We start from the raw sequence: 18697 nt of genomic DNA, 5'->3' as shown, positions 1-18697 counted from the left end.
TTTAGGGATCCACAATCCTAGTCTTAGGGATCCACCAATCCAATCAATCCACCAAGCCTCATCTTTTGAGATCCAAAATCCTAGTCCTAGGGATCTCCGAAACCCATCTTGTGCCAATCTGACTCTTTGAAATCTTGTTGCATCAGCTTTATGATCCCCTCATCCCTTCTCCCTATCCTAGATTCTTTTTTACAGTGCTCTGCTCCTTCATCCTCCACCTTCCCCAAAGTCTTAAGCTTGCTTCCTCTTGTGCCTCTGATTCTCCTTTATCATTCTCCCGTAGTGAGAGTTTGAGCTAATTCAGCCCCTTCTCTTTGCCAATCTGAGTCTCCTTGCTCATCTCGGATTCTTGTATTTTTCAAGAAGCCATCGAGTCTCATTTTCTCTCCCTGCCACCTTCTTGAGAGGGCATCTCATAGTCTAGTCTCTCCTTCTTATCCAAGACTGGGACAGCTGTGTTGCTCCATAAAGTCATCTCCATGTTGTTTATATCTGAACTTCTTTGAAATAGTGTTGTTTCAACACTATGTCAAAGAGGGGCAAAATGTAGACATCTAAAATCCTTTAGAAAATAAAGTATTTTTATTTTTTGAAAAAGTTTCTGATGACATCATCATTTATTAATTAATTAATTAATTAATTTTTATGCCATTAAATCCCCTTTTCTTAATTAAAAATATTTAATTAAGGAATTCCTCCCAAAAATGTTTAAATCTTATTTAAACATTATTTTCTTATTTATTAATTATTTAATTAATAAATTGACCAAAAATTCTAAAATAAATATTTAATTTATTTTTTGTCCAAAACTTGGCCAATTTCCTTAAGATCACTAACCTCTTCCAAAATCTTCTAATCCTTCTTTAATTTCGATTAAAGGCTAATCCCATCATTTTCTACCCCTAATCTCAACTCAAAATATTTAACTAAGGTTAAATATTAATTCTCATATTTATTAAAAATGTTTTAATAAATACCTCCTCAAACCAAACCTATGAGATAAATAAACTTTATTTATCATAACCCTAAGCCTATCCTTAAACCCCCTTTTTAGCCTAATCCACCCTATCCACCCATACTAACCGAGCTTAGCCACTAACTCACCCACCCTCATTAAATGCCATCCACTTGCATATCTCTAACAAGCTTAGTATAATCCTAAATCACCTCTAATCCCACCCCTAACCTTGTCACATTCCCTAAGAAAGCTTAAGACTTTCCTAAGCCAAGCAAAGCCAACAATCTCAACTCCCTCCAAAATATCCTAACCACCCAACCATGAATGCTCTTACAAAGCCATAAAGACTCGTACAAGCCATTTATGAGAGTCTTTAAGGCCTTGAGCCTCCTTTGTCGACTCATCCTTGCCCTTTCCTCCATCCACTCACCCTATGACATGTGTCACTCCCTGATTGGTTGTAAGGAAGCACAATCCATGTACTCTCCTCTCATGCAATCCTAGCCCTCCTTAACCATTTCCCCATCCTTGCATCTTAGCCCTCAAACCCTCAAGCCCTTAGCCTATAAATTGGATCCCCTCCCAAGCCATTACAATCACAATCCTTGAGTTAAAGTTATGATGCTAGTTTGAGAAGCCAAAGCCCTTAACCATACTCTTATAATGCCAAATTGAGAGCTCACAAAGCTACCAATTTGCCATTTTCCATCTCCATTGAAGCATAGTTTGAGTATCTTGAGCATACATCCCACATCCAAGACTCATCCCCAAATCAAGAGAATAATCTCATTGAGAGAGCCCCTTAATGGCTCACATTCTCATTTGAGTTTGTTTCCTCTTTGTCTCTCTTAAAGGTTATATTAGTGTTGTTAGTTAATGCTTTGTTCTCTTAATAGATTAGTGTTTCTTGCTAACATATTAGTATATACACTTGTCACTTTGATCATCATCATCATCACCACCATCTTCATCACCATCATCATCATCTTCATCACCATTATCATGACTATCATCGCCTTGATCATGATCATCATCATCGTTAACATCACCAGAATAATCATCATCTTCTTCATCATTAACAATCATATGTGATCACCATTTACTTCATCTTCTAATTCTTTAGTATCTTCTTCTTTCATCACATTATATTTATCAGCCTTTATCTCGGATCATGTCTAACAACTAATGACCAATCTAATGTATGTGGAACGTCAAAGTGAAACACTTGCTCACATTGGCTTGGAAGAACATAGGGCTCATCTCCAATTGGCTCAAATGACCTTGTATTAATCATTGTAAATCCACTATCATATTCAATAACAGTCCTATCAAGATTATTTCAATTCAATCATAGCCTGTATCATTTGATGAAAAATAGAATTGATTTGAATCAATTAAATTCATACTCAAGTATATCAGCCAAAATGCCATAGTATGAATTTTTAGATTGTTGTGGATGTATGTCATTTCTAGATGAAATATTGGTGACCTCAAAGACTACACTTATCCCAAAATCACAAGTTTTCTTTGTTTCATCTAACTTTTTTATGCAAAATTTATGGCCACAGTAGTACATAGCTTTATGATGTTTGATCTATAATTAATCAAATATGTCAAGATTATTTGCATTGATCTGTGAGTTGATATTAAAATTATGGGTCATGATTAGTAATCTTATACATACCTTTCTATCACTTAAGCCATATACTAGATTAAATATCATTGATGTAACATTGGAATCTCAGTTATGATGAGCTTCTTTAACCAATGATGCAACATTATCCCACATTAATGAACAATTATTTTCTTGAGATTGTTGAATCCATATCATCATCCAACCAAGGTTGTTTGCAGTATAAAAATGTAGTGCATCCCAATCACGACCACCTCTAAAAAAAACAACTAGACCAATTAGAAACAACTTATATTGATGATGGATAAGAATTAATTAACTACATAACATTTTATAATTACCTCTCGCTTTCCTCAATCTACCTTTCCCCATCAAGTACCCCCCTTTAAATTTGTTAATGAATTTGAGATCTCAAATGCAATCTACATGGATCTTTGATGCAAACTTGGGAAGATATTCACTAATGTACACCATGGTCTAGTATACTGTATATCTCTCTACCATCAAACCCTCAAGATGTGCTTTTTATTGAATCAAGCACTTCATAAATTTCAAATTTCTCTCAACCATCCACAATGACCTGGTTTGTACAAGTCCATATAATTTAATCTCTTCGACTTGATGTATGAGATAGTGTTCTTGAGAATCAAAAAAGTTGAAGGTAGAAACTTTTTCATTTCACACATAAGTTGTCATTTTTTCTCTTTCAATATATGTTGGAATTCTTTAGAATAACTAGGGGGGTGCATCAGTTATCCAAAGTCCAGATGCACATATAACTTTTCACAGCTTAGTGAACCCATATTCATAAAACATATTCATGCATGCATCCATTAGATCATACAATCACTTAAACTTTGTAGGTTACTATCAAATCAACTTTGCAGAAATGTAAGCATGAAACATAATAGATTTAGTAACACATTTGACACAATAATTATGTGAAAACTCAATTTGAAAAAAACCACCAGTAACATGCTACTCATTCTCACTATTCTGAAGTGATACCTTGTGAAAGGCCAACCTTGTTAAAGGTTACAATACACATTGTTAAATGTGATTTGGTTAGATGATTTCAATCACCCTATTAGGAGTGAGCCTTGTTAGAGGACTTTTGATCATTCACTTGGAATATCACCCAATTAAAGGATTTGCAAATGATTATTAGGTCAACCTTAATCCAAAGGATTTACCCTAGATTGGTTCAATGATTAGAAAGTAACAGTAAGGCTTGATCTGATAACAAATTACAACTCACTAGTAGATTACAAATATTTTTTTAGTCTTCCATTCTACTTGGCTTTCACACACTTTAGCTCTGATAGCTTGTTCACCCTTCAAGCATTCATACTCTTAAGCATTCTTTATTTGCTTGTCAATAGCAGTATCTTTTGTTTGGTCTCTAAATGAAGCAATACATTAGACCTCTTGTCTAACTTAGGTTCTCAAATATTTTTCAACCATGCTTCCGACCAGCTATCTCTATAAATAGAAAATTAAGATCTTTTGTCATTCATCCTCTATAATCTATTTTAGGGTTAAGTAGGACTAGGTAGGATTCAATGAATTTACCCATCTTTTCATTTTAGTCCTTTCTAGAAAATTTTTCAATCCTCTTTGAGTTCTCCTCAAAATAATTTACCATGAAGTCTGTGCCACCAACTCATCATAGTTATCTTCCACAAGCTTCACAAAATTCAAGAAAATAAAATAATCAGCTTAGATCCATCAAATCCATGATTTAACATGACTACTAGCACTCAAAATCAATATGTTGTCACTTGGCTTCCATATTGTTCTTCCACTTGTTTTCAACTAGATCACTCGGTAACCACTAAAGTTTACTGACGCTTGATATCAACTAAACTTTACTCAACATACATTTTATCATTTGGTATACACTCAACTTTAACTCTGCTAGGGTCCAACTGATTTTCTTCTTAGCTTGCACTAACTTTTCTCAGCACCTACTGTCCACTTGGTCAAGCTTGAAAAACTCAATTCTTCTTACTTGTTCTTCTAGACTTTGTTAGTGTATCTAACCTTTGCAATCTTAAGTAGATAATCAATGCACTATATCATCATTGTCTTAATTGATCTTTGTACTCCTCTTTATACCATAACTCAACATTTTCTCTAAGTGTTTTTGTTATATCATTTGATCAAATCCTCTTCATCAATCAAACAAATGATAGTACTCAAATCAACTTAAGTAGTTGTTTTACCAACAAGTAGCAAGTTTGACATCAATGACAAGATAATGATTGAAACACATTAACACATTCTCATACTTGTATCAATATGTTTTCAACAATATTTTATATTTTTTCTTATCATTTTCTTTAGATGATAACCACCTAAAAAAGATTCAACGTGCAAGAACATATGAACGATATTTTAGATAAAATTATACAATAAATTAGATAAAAAGTAAAGCAAGTCATAAATATAATATATATACAACAAATCTATGTTGGAACACTTTTTACCTCATGTATTTTTCAAGATCATATATAACTTGTTTAATATTGTTGTCAAACTAGTGTGGGAGGGATAGTGGTAGGATGTACTACAATCATTAAAAAATGATCTTTTTAATATCTTATGAAATAATATAATAAAAAGTATATACAATTTTATAAATGTATTAGAAAATATGACTTACCTTGAGGGCATATGCACCGAGTTGTGGTGCCAAAAAGGTGACAAAAATTTTTTTTTTTCCTATTTTAAACAGCGCGTACGCGCTTTATAAAAAATAAAAAGTATGTATGATGGGCTGCAAACCCGCAACCCATCATTTTCATTACCATTTTCTTTTACTCCTACAGCGAGCAGCGCGTACGCGAGTTGAAGACTCAACATTTGCACCACCATTTGCCAAAATGCCTCCTCGTCGACAAAATCCAAGACCACAAGTGCACCCACGACGACACCGTAAGTGATATAAACCTAACTTTGCATTGTTTGATATATTTTTCATATTGTTTTGTAAGTTTTTTATATTCTTTTGTAGGGTTTTTATAAATTTTATTTAGATTTGTTTATTTATTTGAATTTCAATTGATTTTTTATCAGGAAATGTTCATAATCAACCAAAAAATCCACAAGAACATCAAAACCCTCAAGAACCCCAAAACCAAAACCCTCCTCAAGAAGAACAAATTCCACAACCCGAACCAATTGCAAGACCTCCACCAAGCACACAAGAAAATCTAAGAAATGAAATAGATAGAGGCAAAACTAAATTAGAAGGAATCATTGCTCAGTTGAAAGAATCCAAACAAACCAATCCAATGAGGGCTCAATTGGCATCATCCCTCGAATCCATTAACACTCAGATAGCCTCAGTTAGTGGTCAGTTAGATATTTGGCGGGCTAAGAGGGATGAACAAAAAAGATTTTATGCAAATAAATTGTCATATGAAGATGTTAAAAAAAAGGAAATACCAAAAAGTAGTATATGTGCATTATTTAGAAAACCTGGTGAGCAAAATACTGTTAGAGAGGGTACTAAATGATTCCCCATCCATTGGTGCATACATGATGCTATTAGAAATAATTTTTGGGATAGATGGTGGATGGTTTTTGATGCCCCTCCTTGCAACAATCACGAGGTCCCCATATATTTTTTGAAGAAATTATATTGTGAGTTTGTCCTTGGGGAGATCCCCAATTATTTTGATATGTTAGACTCCCAGGGTAGAGGTGGGGGGTCATCATTTGAGAGGCCCGGAGCACGTCGTGACCCTAATGTAGTTAGGGCACCCGTGGTCCATCCACAACATGAGCATGTGATTATTCCTTTAGTTGTGAAGGAACATGTAGATGCCAGCACTCCAGGGACCATTAATGCTTTGACACAGACCCTCATCCATTCCACGAGCCCATTAGTTGAGGGGGAGCCTTCTATACGTCGTGGTCACATGTGCACTTCATGTGGATCCCTATGCACATTTGGCACTCATGTCGGAGATGGTGCAGATGATGGGCTTGTCACCGATCAGTTCCTGAATGAGACATTTGGCATTGACACACAGGTAAATTACTAATTTGATCACATTTCATACGTATAGTGAATGATTAATTAATTAGGATTTATTGACATTGTTCAAAATTTAGGGTCAAAGTGTTCCTGGGCCTAGCAGTGATCCTCCAGGCCCATTTTTTGTCCCTTCGACGAGTCCTGAGGTATGTATCAATTTAATCATTTTAATTAATACATATATTTATTACGTAATCATATTAAGGATTGACCAAAAAAAATATGCATGTGCATTAGTTCTCCACAGGACCCTCAACCTTTACCATAGATGCAGAGCAGAGACATCATACGAGCTTCACACAGGTACAATTGTTTCATGTTAATTTAATTCATTTGATTATATTTATTCCATGTTTCATGTTAGATATAACATGTATTGTATGACGTGCAGCTCATGATGTCGGACACACCTCCTCATCTGCGACAGTCTGTTGATAGTGGAGTGGCCGCAGCTGTGGCTAGCTCACAGCCACTGACGGAGGTATGAAAGAATTTTCTTCATTTTAGTTGTTGTTTATAATAGTTAATCTCAAAATTTCTAATGTTATTTATAAGTGATTATATTTATTGAATTGTTTTAGGGTCTTGTCACGCCTGATCGTCCACGAGCATTTGAGGTGGACTTACAGAGTGACTATTTGTTGGCGGTAAGAAAATAATTGATTTTATGAGTACATATATTTGATTTCAACGTATAATAAATATTGATTCATTTCTACTTTCTTTGTATTAGTTGGACCTGGAGAAGAGCCTCAACAAGAGGTCAAGTGAGAGTGTCAGGAAGGCCCCGTCATCTCCACTGTCTCCCTCCACACGACGGCAGAGGACGTCAAGAGACTTGTTTCCTTCCCCTCGTGGGAAGGAAAAGATGTAGTTGAGATATTTGATACATATATATAGAGACTTGTTTCCTTCCCCATGTATATATATAAGCATCTGAGAGACATATTCGATACACATTTGATGTACATATGACATTCTATATTTGATGTATGACATTATTGGTTAATATATGATATGTTTGTTCATATACAGCATTATTGGTTATCATAATATATTATGTGTTTGTTAATGTATATGACATTATTGGTTATCATTTTATATTATATGTTTGTTCATGTATGACGTTAAATTAGATATGTTCGTGTATGACATTAAATTAGATATGTGCATGTATGAAATTAAATTCAATTGCTAGAGAGTTGCCATTATGTCTACCAACTAGTAGATGTTCTTTTTTGCTTTATTAGTATTTCTCAAAAACTGCAAAGAAGCTGTTTCTGGTAGTATCTACTATAGTCCTACTCAAATATGTTTTCAAAAATACTTAGTATGGCAAAGAAATGTCTATGGAAAGCTTGTCAAATAGGATATTAAAGAACTAAATGTGGATAGTCATTAGTACCCATCAATAAGAACACAAGCATCTTTCTCAAGCAAGCCATATGACATTAGCAAGTAATTTATAAATTTCCTTTGCAAATAACTAGAAGATGCTATGAATCTTAATACATAGTTAATCATGAACTCATTATTCCATCCAAGAAGCATATATCACCCTAAGCCAATTAACCGACAGGATAAAAATTAATTCAATTTCAACAAAATTTTGAGTATAACAAGCATCTTAGGGATTCTTACAAGAATTAACACGATGTTCACAAGAGCATTACAAGTTCTTGTAATTCTATTTCACATATTGTAATCATATTCAGTTTTGAATGGCCATTTGTGTTACAAGCATAAATGTTCTTTAAGGTCTTTAAATTCTAGACATGAATTTTATTATGAAGCTTTTTTATGACAACCCACTCAATGCATATATTGTTGTTCCACATTATGCTAATTTGACTTTCATTGGTTGATTTGGGTCTAGACATGACGTTATTCACTACCTTTTTTATATATTATTTTTTTGTAGTGAGGTTCTGGCCTGAATGAATGTATTAATCATCAAAGTTGTGAACCTTGGTCGAGATCCTTACAAATATATTTTCAAATTGGACCTCAAATAGTTTTCTCAGTCACCCCCTGTACACAGATACTGAAATTGTAGTTAATTACAAAATTAATACTGAATTAACACAAGTTTAATTGAGAAGTATTATGTACCTCAATAGGCTAGATTATTATTGACCGGGAAGCTTTATCTTAGAGTAGTTGGTTTCCTAAATCTTTAGCGCAATGACAGTCTTATGGAATGTGGAATTAGGTCTGCTAGCTAAGGAACGTTCTTTAAAAGGTAGAGGAAACTCAAGACTCACATGTTTCCAATCAATATAAATGTTTAAATCGCTTCTCTAATTTTTTCTATTTATGATCTTCTTCAAACTTAACTTTCTAAATGCATTGATGGGGAAATAAAGATCTTCTAGGAACTAAAGGCTAATCATGTTTAATACTTACAATTCTTTATTTTTATCTAATAATTTAAAAAAGATTGTACAAGTGTTTTCAAAGAGCATCACTTGTCACTAACATCATAAGAAGGAATATCCAAGGAGTCTTACCACTGATCCCCCACCACCAAATTCAAGAGAAAACAAAATTCCACTACTAAAGAGATAGTAACAATGATCATCCCTAGTCTCTCCCTTATCAAAAAATGATTACCATCAAAATTTGCATTTCCAATTGCGTCATGTGCGTTTAAGTGATAGTAACATTTTCACTCTCTTACCTAATGTCTCCCATTTCTAAAACTCCCGGGGAAGGGCAAGGCCATCTTCTCAGTACTTCAAAATACAACGAGTTCCATTTTTTCACATATTGATAATCGTTGACTTAAAGTATAGTCGAAGTATTGACAGCCCATAGATATGCCCCGTCAAAGATCGCAGCCCTGTGGCATTTAGTGACCCTTAGGGACATTTTGGTTCAGCGTGCCTGAGAACGTTTGAGCACTGAAGGGGATAGGAAGAGGTTGGAGATAGGGTTTACCTGGCCACCTAGAGCTAATGGAGCAGACAGTTTGATCCCATGACGAAAGATGAGAGAGATTTGGCAGTTGGCAACTTTGTACTGGCCAACACTACAAGTTTCAGCATCACTCGAGATGGCATTGTAGAATGAAAATGGAATGTGATCTCCAAAAAGTGAGAGAGGTTATTGTAGGTCTCTACAATACAATCCTATAGGAACTAGAATCCCATCCATACCTCACACGAGCTCCGAGATATGCCCCATCAAAGATCGCAGCCCTATGGCATTTAGTGACCCTTGGGGACATTTCGGATTGGCGTGCCTGAGAACGTTCGAGCACTGAAGGGGATAGGATGAGGTTGGGGATAGGGTTTACCCGGCCACCCAGAGCTAACGGAGTAGACATTTCGATCCCACGACGAAAGGTGAGAGAGATTTGGCAGTTGGCAACTTTGAACTGGCCCACACTGCAAGTTTCAGCATCACTCGAGATGGCGTTGTAAAATGAAAACAGAATTTGATCTCCAAAAAGCGAGAGAGGTTATTGTAGGTCTCTACAACACAGTCCTGTAGGAACTATAATCGCATCCATACCTTGCACAAGCTCTGAGATATGCCCCATCAAAGATTGCAGCCCTATGGCATTTAGTGACCCTTGGGGACATTCCGGATTGGCGTGCCTGAGAACGTTCGAGCACTAAAGGGGATAGGATGAGGTTGGGGATAGGATTTACCCAGCCACTCAGAGCTAACATAGCAGATAGTTCGATCCCACGAAGAAAGGTGAGAGAGATTTAGCAGTTGGCAACTTTGAATTGGCCCACACTACAAGTTTCAACATCACCCGAGATGGCATTGTAAAAAAAAATGAAGTGTGATCTCCAAAAAGTGAGAGAGGTTATTGTAGGTCTCTGTAACACGGTCCTGTAGGAACTAGAATCGCATCCTTACCTCGTACAAGCTCCGAGATATGCCCTGTCAAAGATCATAGCCCTGTGGCATTTAGTGACCCTTAGGGACATTCTGGTTCAGCGTGCTTGAGAATGTTCGAGCACTGAAGCAGACAGGAAGAGGTTGGGGATAAGGTTTACTCGGCCACTCGAAGCTAATGGAGTAGACAGTTTGATCCCACGACGAAAGATGAGAGAGATTTGACAGTTGGCAACTTTGTACTGGCCAACACTACAAGTTTCAGCATCACCCGAGATGGCATTGTAGAATGAAAACAGAATGTGATCTCCAAAAAGTGAGAGATTTTATTGTATGTCTCTGCAACACAGTCCTGTAGGAATTGGAATCTCATCCATATCTTGCACGAGCTCTGAGATATGCCCCGTCAAATATCGCAGCCCTGTGGCATTTAGTGACCCTTAGGGACATTCTGGTTCGGCGTGCCTGAGAACATTCAAGCATTGAAGGGGACAAGACAAGGTTGGGGATAGGTTTTACCCAGCCACCTGGAGCTAATGGAGCAGACAGTTTGATCCCACGACGAAAGATGAGAGAGATTTGGCAATTGGCAACTTTGTACTGGCCAACACTACAAGTTTCAGCATCACTCGAGATGGTGTTGTAAAATGAAAACAGAATGTGATCTCCAAAAAGAGAGAGAGGTTATTGTAGGTCTCCACAACACGGTCCTATAGGAACTAGAATCGCATCCATACCTCACACGAGCTCCAAGATATGTCTCGTCAAAGATCGCAGCCCTGTGGCATTTAGTGACCCTTGGGGACATTCTGGATTGGCGTGCCTGAGAACGTTCAAGCACTAAAGGGGATAGGACAAGGTTGGGGATAGGGTTTACCCGGCCACTCGGAGCTAACGGAGCAGATAGTTTGATCCCACGACAAAAGGTGAGAGAGATTTGGCAGTTGGCAACTTTGAACTGGCCCACACTACAAGTTTCAGCATCACCCGAGATGGTGTTGTAAAATAAAAATAGAATGTGATCTCCAAAAAGTGAGAGAGGTTATTGTAGGTCTCCGCAACACGGTCTTGTAGGAACTAGAATCGCATCCATACCTCGCACAAGCTCTGAGATATGCCCTGTCAAAGATCGCAGCCCTATGGCATTTAGTGACCCTTGGGGATATTCCGGATTGGCGTGCCTGAGAACATTCAAGCACTGAAGGGGACAAGACAAGGTTGGGGATAGGTTTTACCCGGCCACCCGGAGCTAACGAAGTAGATAGTTTGATCCCATGACGAAAGGTGAGAGATATTTGGCAGTTGGCAACTTTGAACTGGTCCACACTGCAAGTTTCAGCATCACCCGAGATGGCATTGTAAAATGAAAATAGAATATGATCTCCAAAAAGTGAGAGAGGTTATTGTAGGTCTCCGCAACACGGTCCTGTAGGAACTAGAATTGCATCCATACCTCGCACAAGCTCTAAGATATGCCCCGTCAAATATCACAGCCCTATGGCATTTAGTGACCCTTGGGGACATTCTGAATTGGCGTGCCTGAGAACGTTCGAGCACTAAAGGGGATAGGATTAGGTTCGGGATAACAGAGTGCAGAACAGAACAAAAGTAGAGAATGAATGAAACGGGCCCCAAAGTTTCTTTTTGACCTTTTTTAGGTGATTTCACATTGTGCGTACGCGCTATAGCGCGTACGCACTATATTAGAACACATCACTCTCCACCCTCCCTACTCTCTCTCTCTCCCCTCTCCCATCCTTTACTCTTTACATCTCTCACACACACTCCCATCCTCCCTCTCCCACTTCTTACTCTCTCTCTCTCTGCCACCTCCTACTCTCTCTCACACTCTCTCCCATCCCCTACTCTCTCTTACACACACTCCCATCCGCTACTCTCTCTCCCCTCTCCCATCCCCTAAACTCTCTCTTTTGCAAATACACACTCCCATCCCCCTCTCTCTCTCCCCTCTCCCATCCCTTACTCTCTAGATCGCTCACACGCACTCCCATCCCTCTATCTCCTCCTCTCCCACCACCTACTATCTCTCTCTCTCTCAAGTTCTCTCTCTCCCTCTCTACTCTCTCTCTCTCTCTCTCCCATCCCCTACTCTTACTCTCTCTCTCTCTCTCTCCAATCCCCAACTCTCTCTCACACTCTCTCCCATCCCCTACTCTCTCTGACACTCTCTCTCATCCTTTCACTCTGTCTCTCTCATCTCGTACTCTCTCTCTGTCACCTCCTACTCTCTCTCTCACACTCTTTCCCATCCTTTCACTCTGTCTCTCCCATCTCGTACTCTCTCTTTGCCACCCCTACTCTCTCTCACACTCTCACACTCTCTCATATCCCCTACTCTCTCTCTTTCATAGACACACACACACACACTCACACTCCCATCCCCCCTCTCTCTTCTCTCCCATCCCCTACTCTCTAGATTTGTCACAGGCACTCCCATCCCTCTCTCTCCTCCTCTCCCACTCCCTCTCCTAGGTCACCTACTATTTCTCTCTCTCAAGTTCTCTCTCTCCCTCTCTACTCTCTCTCTCCCATCCCCTACTCTTACTCTCTCTCTCTCCCATTCCCAACTCTCTCTTACACTCTCTCCCATCCCCTACTCTCTCTCACACTCTCTCCCATCCTTTCACTCTGTCTCTCCCATCTCGTACTCTCTCTTTGCCACCCCCTACTCTCTCTCACACTCTCACACTCTCTCCTATCCCCTACTCTCTCTCTTTCATAGACACACACACACACACTCACACTCCCATCCCCCCTCTCTCTTCTCTCCCATCCCCTACTCTCTAGATTTGTCACACGCACTCCCATCCCTCTCTCTCCTCCTCTCCCACTCCCTCTCCCAGGTCACCTACTATTTCTCTCTCTCTCAAGTTCTCTCTCTCCCTCTCTACTCTCTCTCTCCCATCCCCTACTCTTACTCTCTCTCTCTCCCATTCCCAACTCTCTCTCACACTCTCTCCCATCCCCTACTCTCTCTCACACTCTCTCCCATCCTTTCACTCTGTCTCTCCCATCTCGTACTCTCTCTTTGCCACCCCCTACTCTCTCTCACACTCTCACACTCTCTCCTATCCCCTACTCTCTCTCTTTCACAAACACACAATCACACTCACACTCCCATCCCCCCTCTCTCTTCTCTCCCATCCCCTACTCTCTAGATTTGTCACACGCACTCCCATCCCTCTCTCTCCTCCTCTCCCACTCCCTCTCCCAGGTCACCTACTATTTCTCTCTCTCAAGTTCTCTCTCTCCCTCTCTACTCTCTCTCTCCCATCCCCTACTCTTACTCTCTCTCTCTCTCCCATTCCCAACTCTCTCTCATACTCTCTCCCATCCCCTACTCTCTCTCACACTCTCTCCCATCCTTTCACTCTGTCTCTCCCATCCCATTCTCTCTCTCTCTCTGCTGCCCCCTACTCTCTCTCTCACTCTCTCCCATCCTTTCACTCTATCTCTCCCATCCTTTCACTATGTCTCTCCCATCTCGTACTCTCTCTCTGCCACCCCCTACTCTCTCTCACACTCTCTCCCATCCCCTACTCTCTCTCTTTCACAGAAACACACACTCTTATCCCCCCACTCTCTTCTCTCCCATCCCCTACTCTCTACATCTGTCACGCACACTCCCATCCCCCCTATCTCTCTCCCTTTCCCTCTCCTACCACCTACTAGATCTCTCTCTCTCAAGTTCTCTCTCTCCCTCTCTACTCTCTCTCTCTCTCTCCCATCCCATCCCTTACTCTCACTCTCTCTCTCTCTCATCCCCTACTCTCTCTCACACTCCCATCCCCTAATCTCACTCTCTCTCTCCCATCCCATACAAGCTCTCTCTGCCACCACCTACTCTCTCTCACACTCTCACACTCTCTCCCATCCCCTACTCTATCTATCTTACACACATTCCCATTCCCCCTCTCTCTCTCTCTCCCTCTCCCACTCCCTCTCCCCCATCCCCTACTCTCTCTCTCCCCTCTCCCATCCCCTACTCTCTCTCTTTCATAGATACACGCTCCCACCCCCCCCCCCTCTCTCTCTCCTCTCCCATCCCCTACTCTCTAGATTTGTCACACACACTCCCATCCCCCCTCTCTCTCCCTCTCCCACTCCCTCTTGCACCACCCACTATCTCTCTCTCTCAAGTACTCTCTTTCCCTCTTTACTTTCTCTCTCCCATCCCCTACTCTCACTCTCTGTCTTCCATCCCCTACTCTCTCTCATACTCTCTCTCTCTCTCTCACACCCCCATCCTGTACAAGCTCTCTCTACCACCCCTTACTCTCTCTCAAACTCTCACACTCTCTCCCATCCCCTACTCTATCTATCTTATACACATTCTCATTCCCCCCCCTCTCTCTCTCACTCCCTCTCCCATTGCCTACTCTCTCCCATCCCCAACTCTATCTCTCTTACACACTTCCATTCCCCCTCTCCCTCTCCCTCCCACTCCCTCTCCCATCGCCTACTATCTCTCTCTCTCTCCCCCTCTCTCTCCCATCCCCTACTCTCACTCTCTCTCTTTGCCACCCCTACTCTCTCTTACACTCTCTCCCATCCCCTACTTTCTCTCTTACACACACTTCCATCCCCCCTCTCTCTCCCTCTCCCACTCCCTCTACCATTGCCTAATCTCTTTCTCCTCCATCCACCCTCTCTCTCCCTCTCCCACTCCCTCTGCCATTGCCTACTCTCTTTCTATCCCATCCCCTACTCTCTCTATCTCTCTCTCCCCTCTCTCATTCCCTACTCTCTCTCTTTCACACACACCCATCCCCCCTCTCTCCTCTCCCATCCTCTACTTTTTCTCTCACTCACTCTCCCTCTCCCACTGCCTACTCTCACTCTCTCTCACTCTCTCTCTCTCTCTCACTCTCTCCCTCTCTACTCTCTCTCTGCTACCCCCTACCCTCTCTCACATTTTCACACTCTCTCTCTTTCTCTCTTACACACATTTCCATCCCCCCTCTCTCTTTCCCTCTCCCACTCCCTCTCCCATTGCCTACTCTCTCTTCCATCCCCTACTCTCTCTCAAGCTACTCTATCTTCCCCCTCTCCCATTCCCTACTCTCTCTCTTTCACACACATGCACTCCCATCCTCCTCTCTCTCGCTCTTCCTCTCCCACTCTGTCTCCCACCACCTACTCTCTCTCTCCCCCATCCCCTACTCTCAATCTCTCTCTCCCAACTTGTACTCTCTCTCACACTTCCTCTCTCTCCCATCCCCTACTTTCAATCTCTCTCCCCCATCCCATACTCTCTCTTTGCCACCTCTACTCTCTCTCTCTCTCACTTCCTCTCTCTTGCATCTTGTACTCTCTTTGCCACCCCTACTCTCTCACATTTCCTCTATCTCCTATCCTATACTCTCTCTGCCACCCCTACTCTTTCTCACTTCCTCTCTCCCCTCTCTCATCCCCTACTTTCTCTCTATCTCTCTCACACACACAAATAGCCATTCCCTCGCCCCACCCCCCCAGCTCTCTCTTGGTTTGATTTGCAATTTAGGTCTCAATAGTGCGTGCGCACTATAGCACGTGCGCACTACCTCGAATTCAATAACGTTTTAATAGGGTGTGCGCGCTATAGGGCGCACGCGCTATTCAAAGCTTTGCATTAAAACCAAGCCTAAGGCTTGGTTTTTCCTTGGAGATTCAACCCAAAGGTTTGGAGTTTATAAACAGGTCTGAGACGTGTTTTCCAGCAAACATACAAAAAATGATTGATTTTTCTTGTGTGCTCCCCTTCAAGATTCTTCGTAGTTGGGTATCGATAAGATCAGGTTACATAACATTATAGGTCTCTGTGTTAGCTATCTAACCATATAATTTATTTTTAATTTGAACTATTTTAAGTCTTTCATCTATAATTTCTTTTGAATGTATGTTCATTTTTTGTCAAAAACCACCATGTACTAATTGGGCTATAGATTATAGCTCATTCATCAAATTTTGTAACAACTTAGTTTTTTAGAGAATAGACTCCATTCTACACACTTTGAAAAAAAGAAGTTTTGATTTTAGATTAGTTTTCAATCATTTCTAGGGGGAGCACACAGATATTTCACATTTTTGGGATGGGTCTAATTTAAAAATTCATTAAAAAAAAAATACACGTTATAAAATTACCCAAAAAATCTGGGATAAACTACATAGTGTTTGGTAACTTTTGACTAGAGCGATTAAAGAATTTCAAAAAAAAAGTTAAAATTTTAGGGGGGCCACACTTTGTACTATGTTATGTTTTTTTGGAATAAACAGTACCACTTTATGTGGCCCCCTTTTTTGAGGACCTAAAACTAAACCATTTTGAAAAAAAATTATTAGTTTAGAAACTAGATTCAAAGGACTACGACTTTTGTTTTTGTCATATCTTAAATTTTGAGCATAACTATCTTCAAATTCTTGTTGAAGTCCAGGATTTGCTGATTTCAGGAAAAAGGTGTCCACTTATACCCCCCTTTTGGCACCACAACTTTGTGCACTTACCCTTGATGAAGGTATGTCAATCATGTGTTTTCAATCCTAGCCCAAAATCACCTTTCTTTAATACAAGACTACTTATATTTGCAGCAAATCTTGTTAAATTTTTTTTATGACTTCATTTAATGCATCACTTTGTTGCTTCATTAATAACCAAGGAAGGACACTCGTATTTATATTTTTTTTATTGCTATTTGATTCAATAAAAAATTTCAATGCATGATTGGATTCATGAATGCCATTACAAATTTTGGCAATTTTTTTTCTATCACATCATCCATCCAATATTTTATATAATGTCTTTGTTACATTATTTTCAATATGCATAGCATCAAGAAAATGCATGATTGAAAGATTCTTGTAGTATGGTAACCTACTAAATTGAGTAGGATAACTTTTTATTCCTCCAAAAAGCTGGTCATTGATGCATTGACAACCTTCACAACCATCAATTACATCATTACTAAATAAAAGACAATATGAATATATAAATTTCAAACTTTGAACCATAAATTGAACATTACCTTGACGATTTAGTCGATCATATTCCAACTTCCATAGATGAGGTGTCATTCTTTGTGGCCTTGATGTTATCTCTTCTTTCCCATTAGAGATATATTTTTAAATAATTCTATACTTATTATTATTGTGAAGAAAGCTCCTAAACTTCTTGAATGATGGGATTTCATCTTCGGACCACAAACTAGACATGCAAATTTTTTCTTTATCTGAAAACCTAAAAGATCATGTGCAATTTAAACATACAACAATAATGTATAAGCACTATAACAAAATAAAAATATGTGATTTAACAATATAACATACCACAAAAATGAGTTAGCCCAGAGGTATCATGTATTGTCAATACAAGCATTGTATGGAATTGAAATTGTCTTTGTTCTATTGGTCTAGAGATGTCATACATAGTGACCCCATTCCATAACTTTAACAACTCATCAATAAGGGGCTCAATATATATGTTCATATCTTTAACTTGGCACTTATCTAGTTATTGAATGAACATAAACATTACATAATTATTATGACCATTTTGATGTACTATTTATAAATTAATTTAGATAGCTATTAAATAAAAAAATACTTGGTACAATTATTGACAATATTATGTGCTCCCTCTTTATGGACATCTAAGGAGGAAAGTCATTGTTAATAATAAAAATATGTCACACTGAGTAAACAAATCTCATATCTCCAAATTGATTGACACCGTCCACTGCCAATGAAAGCTTGAGATTATGAAGTTCTTCTTTAAAGTGTGATCATATTTTTTCTATGTCTTCAAATGCAAAACCATTGCAAGCATTTGTATAATATCATCTTGACTTATATTGTGTGCATGGTAATCCATAAATTGTGTCAAACTAGTGCACCTAAATAATCGTTCAAGACATGGAATAATGGAAATGTATTGAAGAACCTTATGGGGTACTTTTTTTGTTATTTGATCTGACTGATATCCACTAATATGACAATTAGGATATTTTGTTGCAAATTCATGTTGTTTATGATATAGAATGTGATCATTGGGACATGCATGTATTGTCTGATACTTAATTTCAATTTGATTCATAATGGTAAATAATTTACAGTATGAATGAGGCAGAATATTTGATGGTGGTAATAAAAAATCACTTATCAACCTACAACAACAAATATGAATTGTTAATATAATTAATAGTAATGGTATGCT

General features: G+C 39.1%; 1 protein-coding gene across 1 annotated transcript in view; it reads left to right on the top strand.

Moving 5' to 3' along the window:
- LOC149567048 (uncharacterized) overlaps positions 1–7668 on the top strand; it is a 60224-nt gene extending 52556 nt beyond the window's left edge. Inside the window, exons 2-5 of the mRNA XM_089816597.1 lie at positions 6874–6939; positions 7028–7117; positions 7218–7283; positions 7370–7668. Of these exons, the coding sequence (XP_089672723.1) occupies positions 6874–6939; positions 7028–7117; positions 7218–7283; positions 7370–7510 (363 nt within the window). The 3' untranslated portion in view covers positions 7511–7668. The remainder of the gene's footprint in view (positions 1–6873; positions 6940–7027; positions 7118–7217; positions 7284–7369) is intronic.
- The last annotated feature ends 11029 nt before the right edge of the window (positions 7669–18697 follow it).

The sequence above is a fragment of the Cupressus sempervirens genome, chromosome 3 (assembly GCF_028749045.1).
Source record: "Cupressus sempervirens isolate cs-2001-9-10 chromosome 3, ASM2874904v1, whole genome shotgun sequence".
In the NCBI taxonomy this organism is placed as follows: Eukaryota; Viridiplantae; Streptophyta; class Pinopsida; order Cupressales; family Cupressaceae; genus Cupressus; species Cupressus sempervirens.
This window is presented reverse-complemented; position numbering and strand designations above follow the sequence as displayed.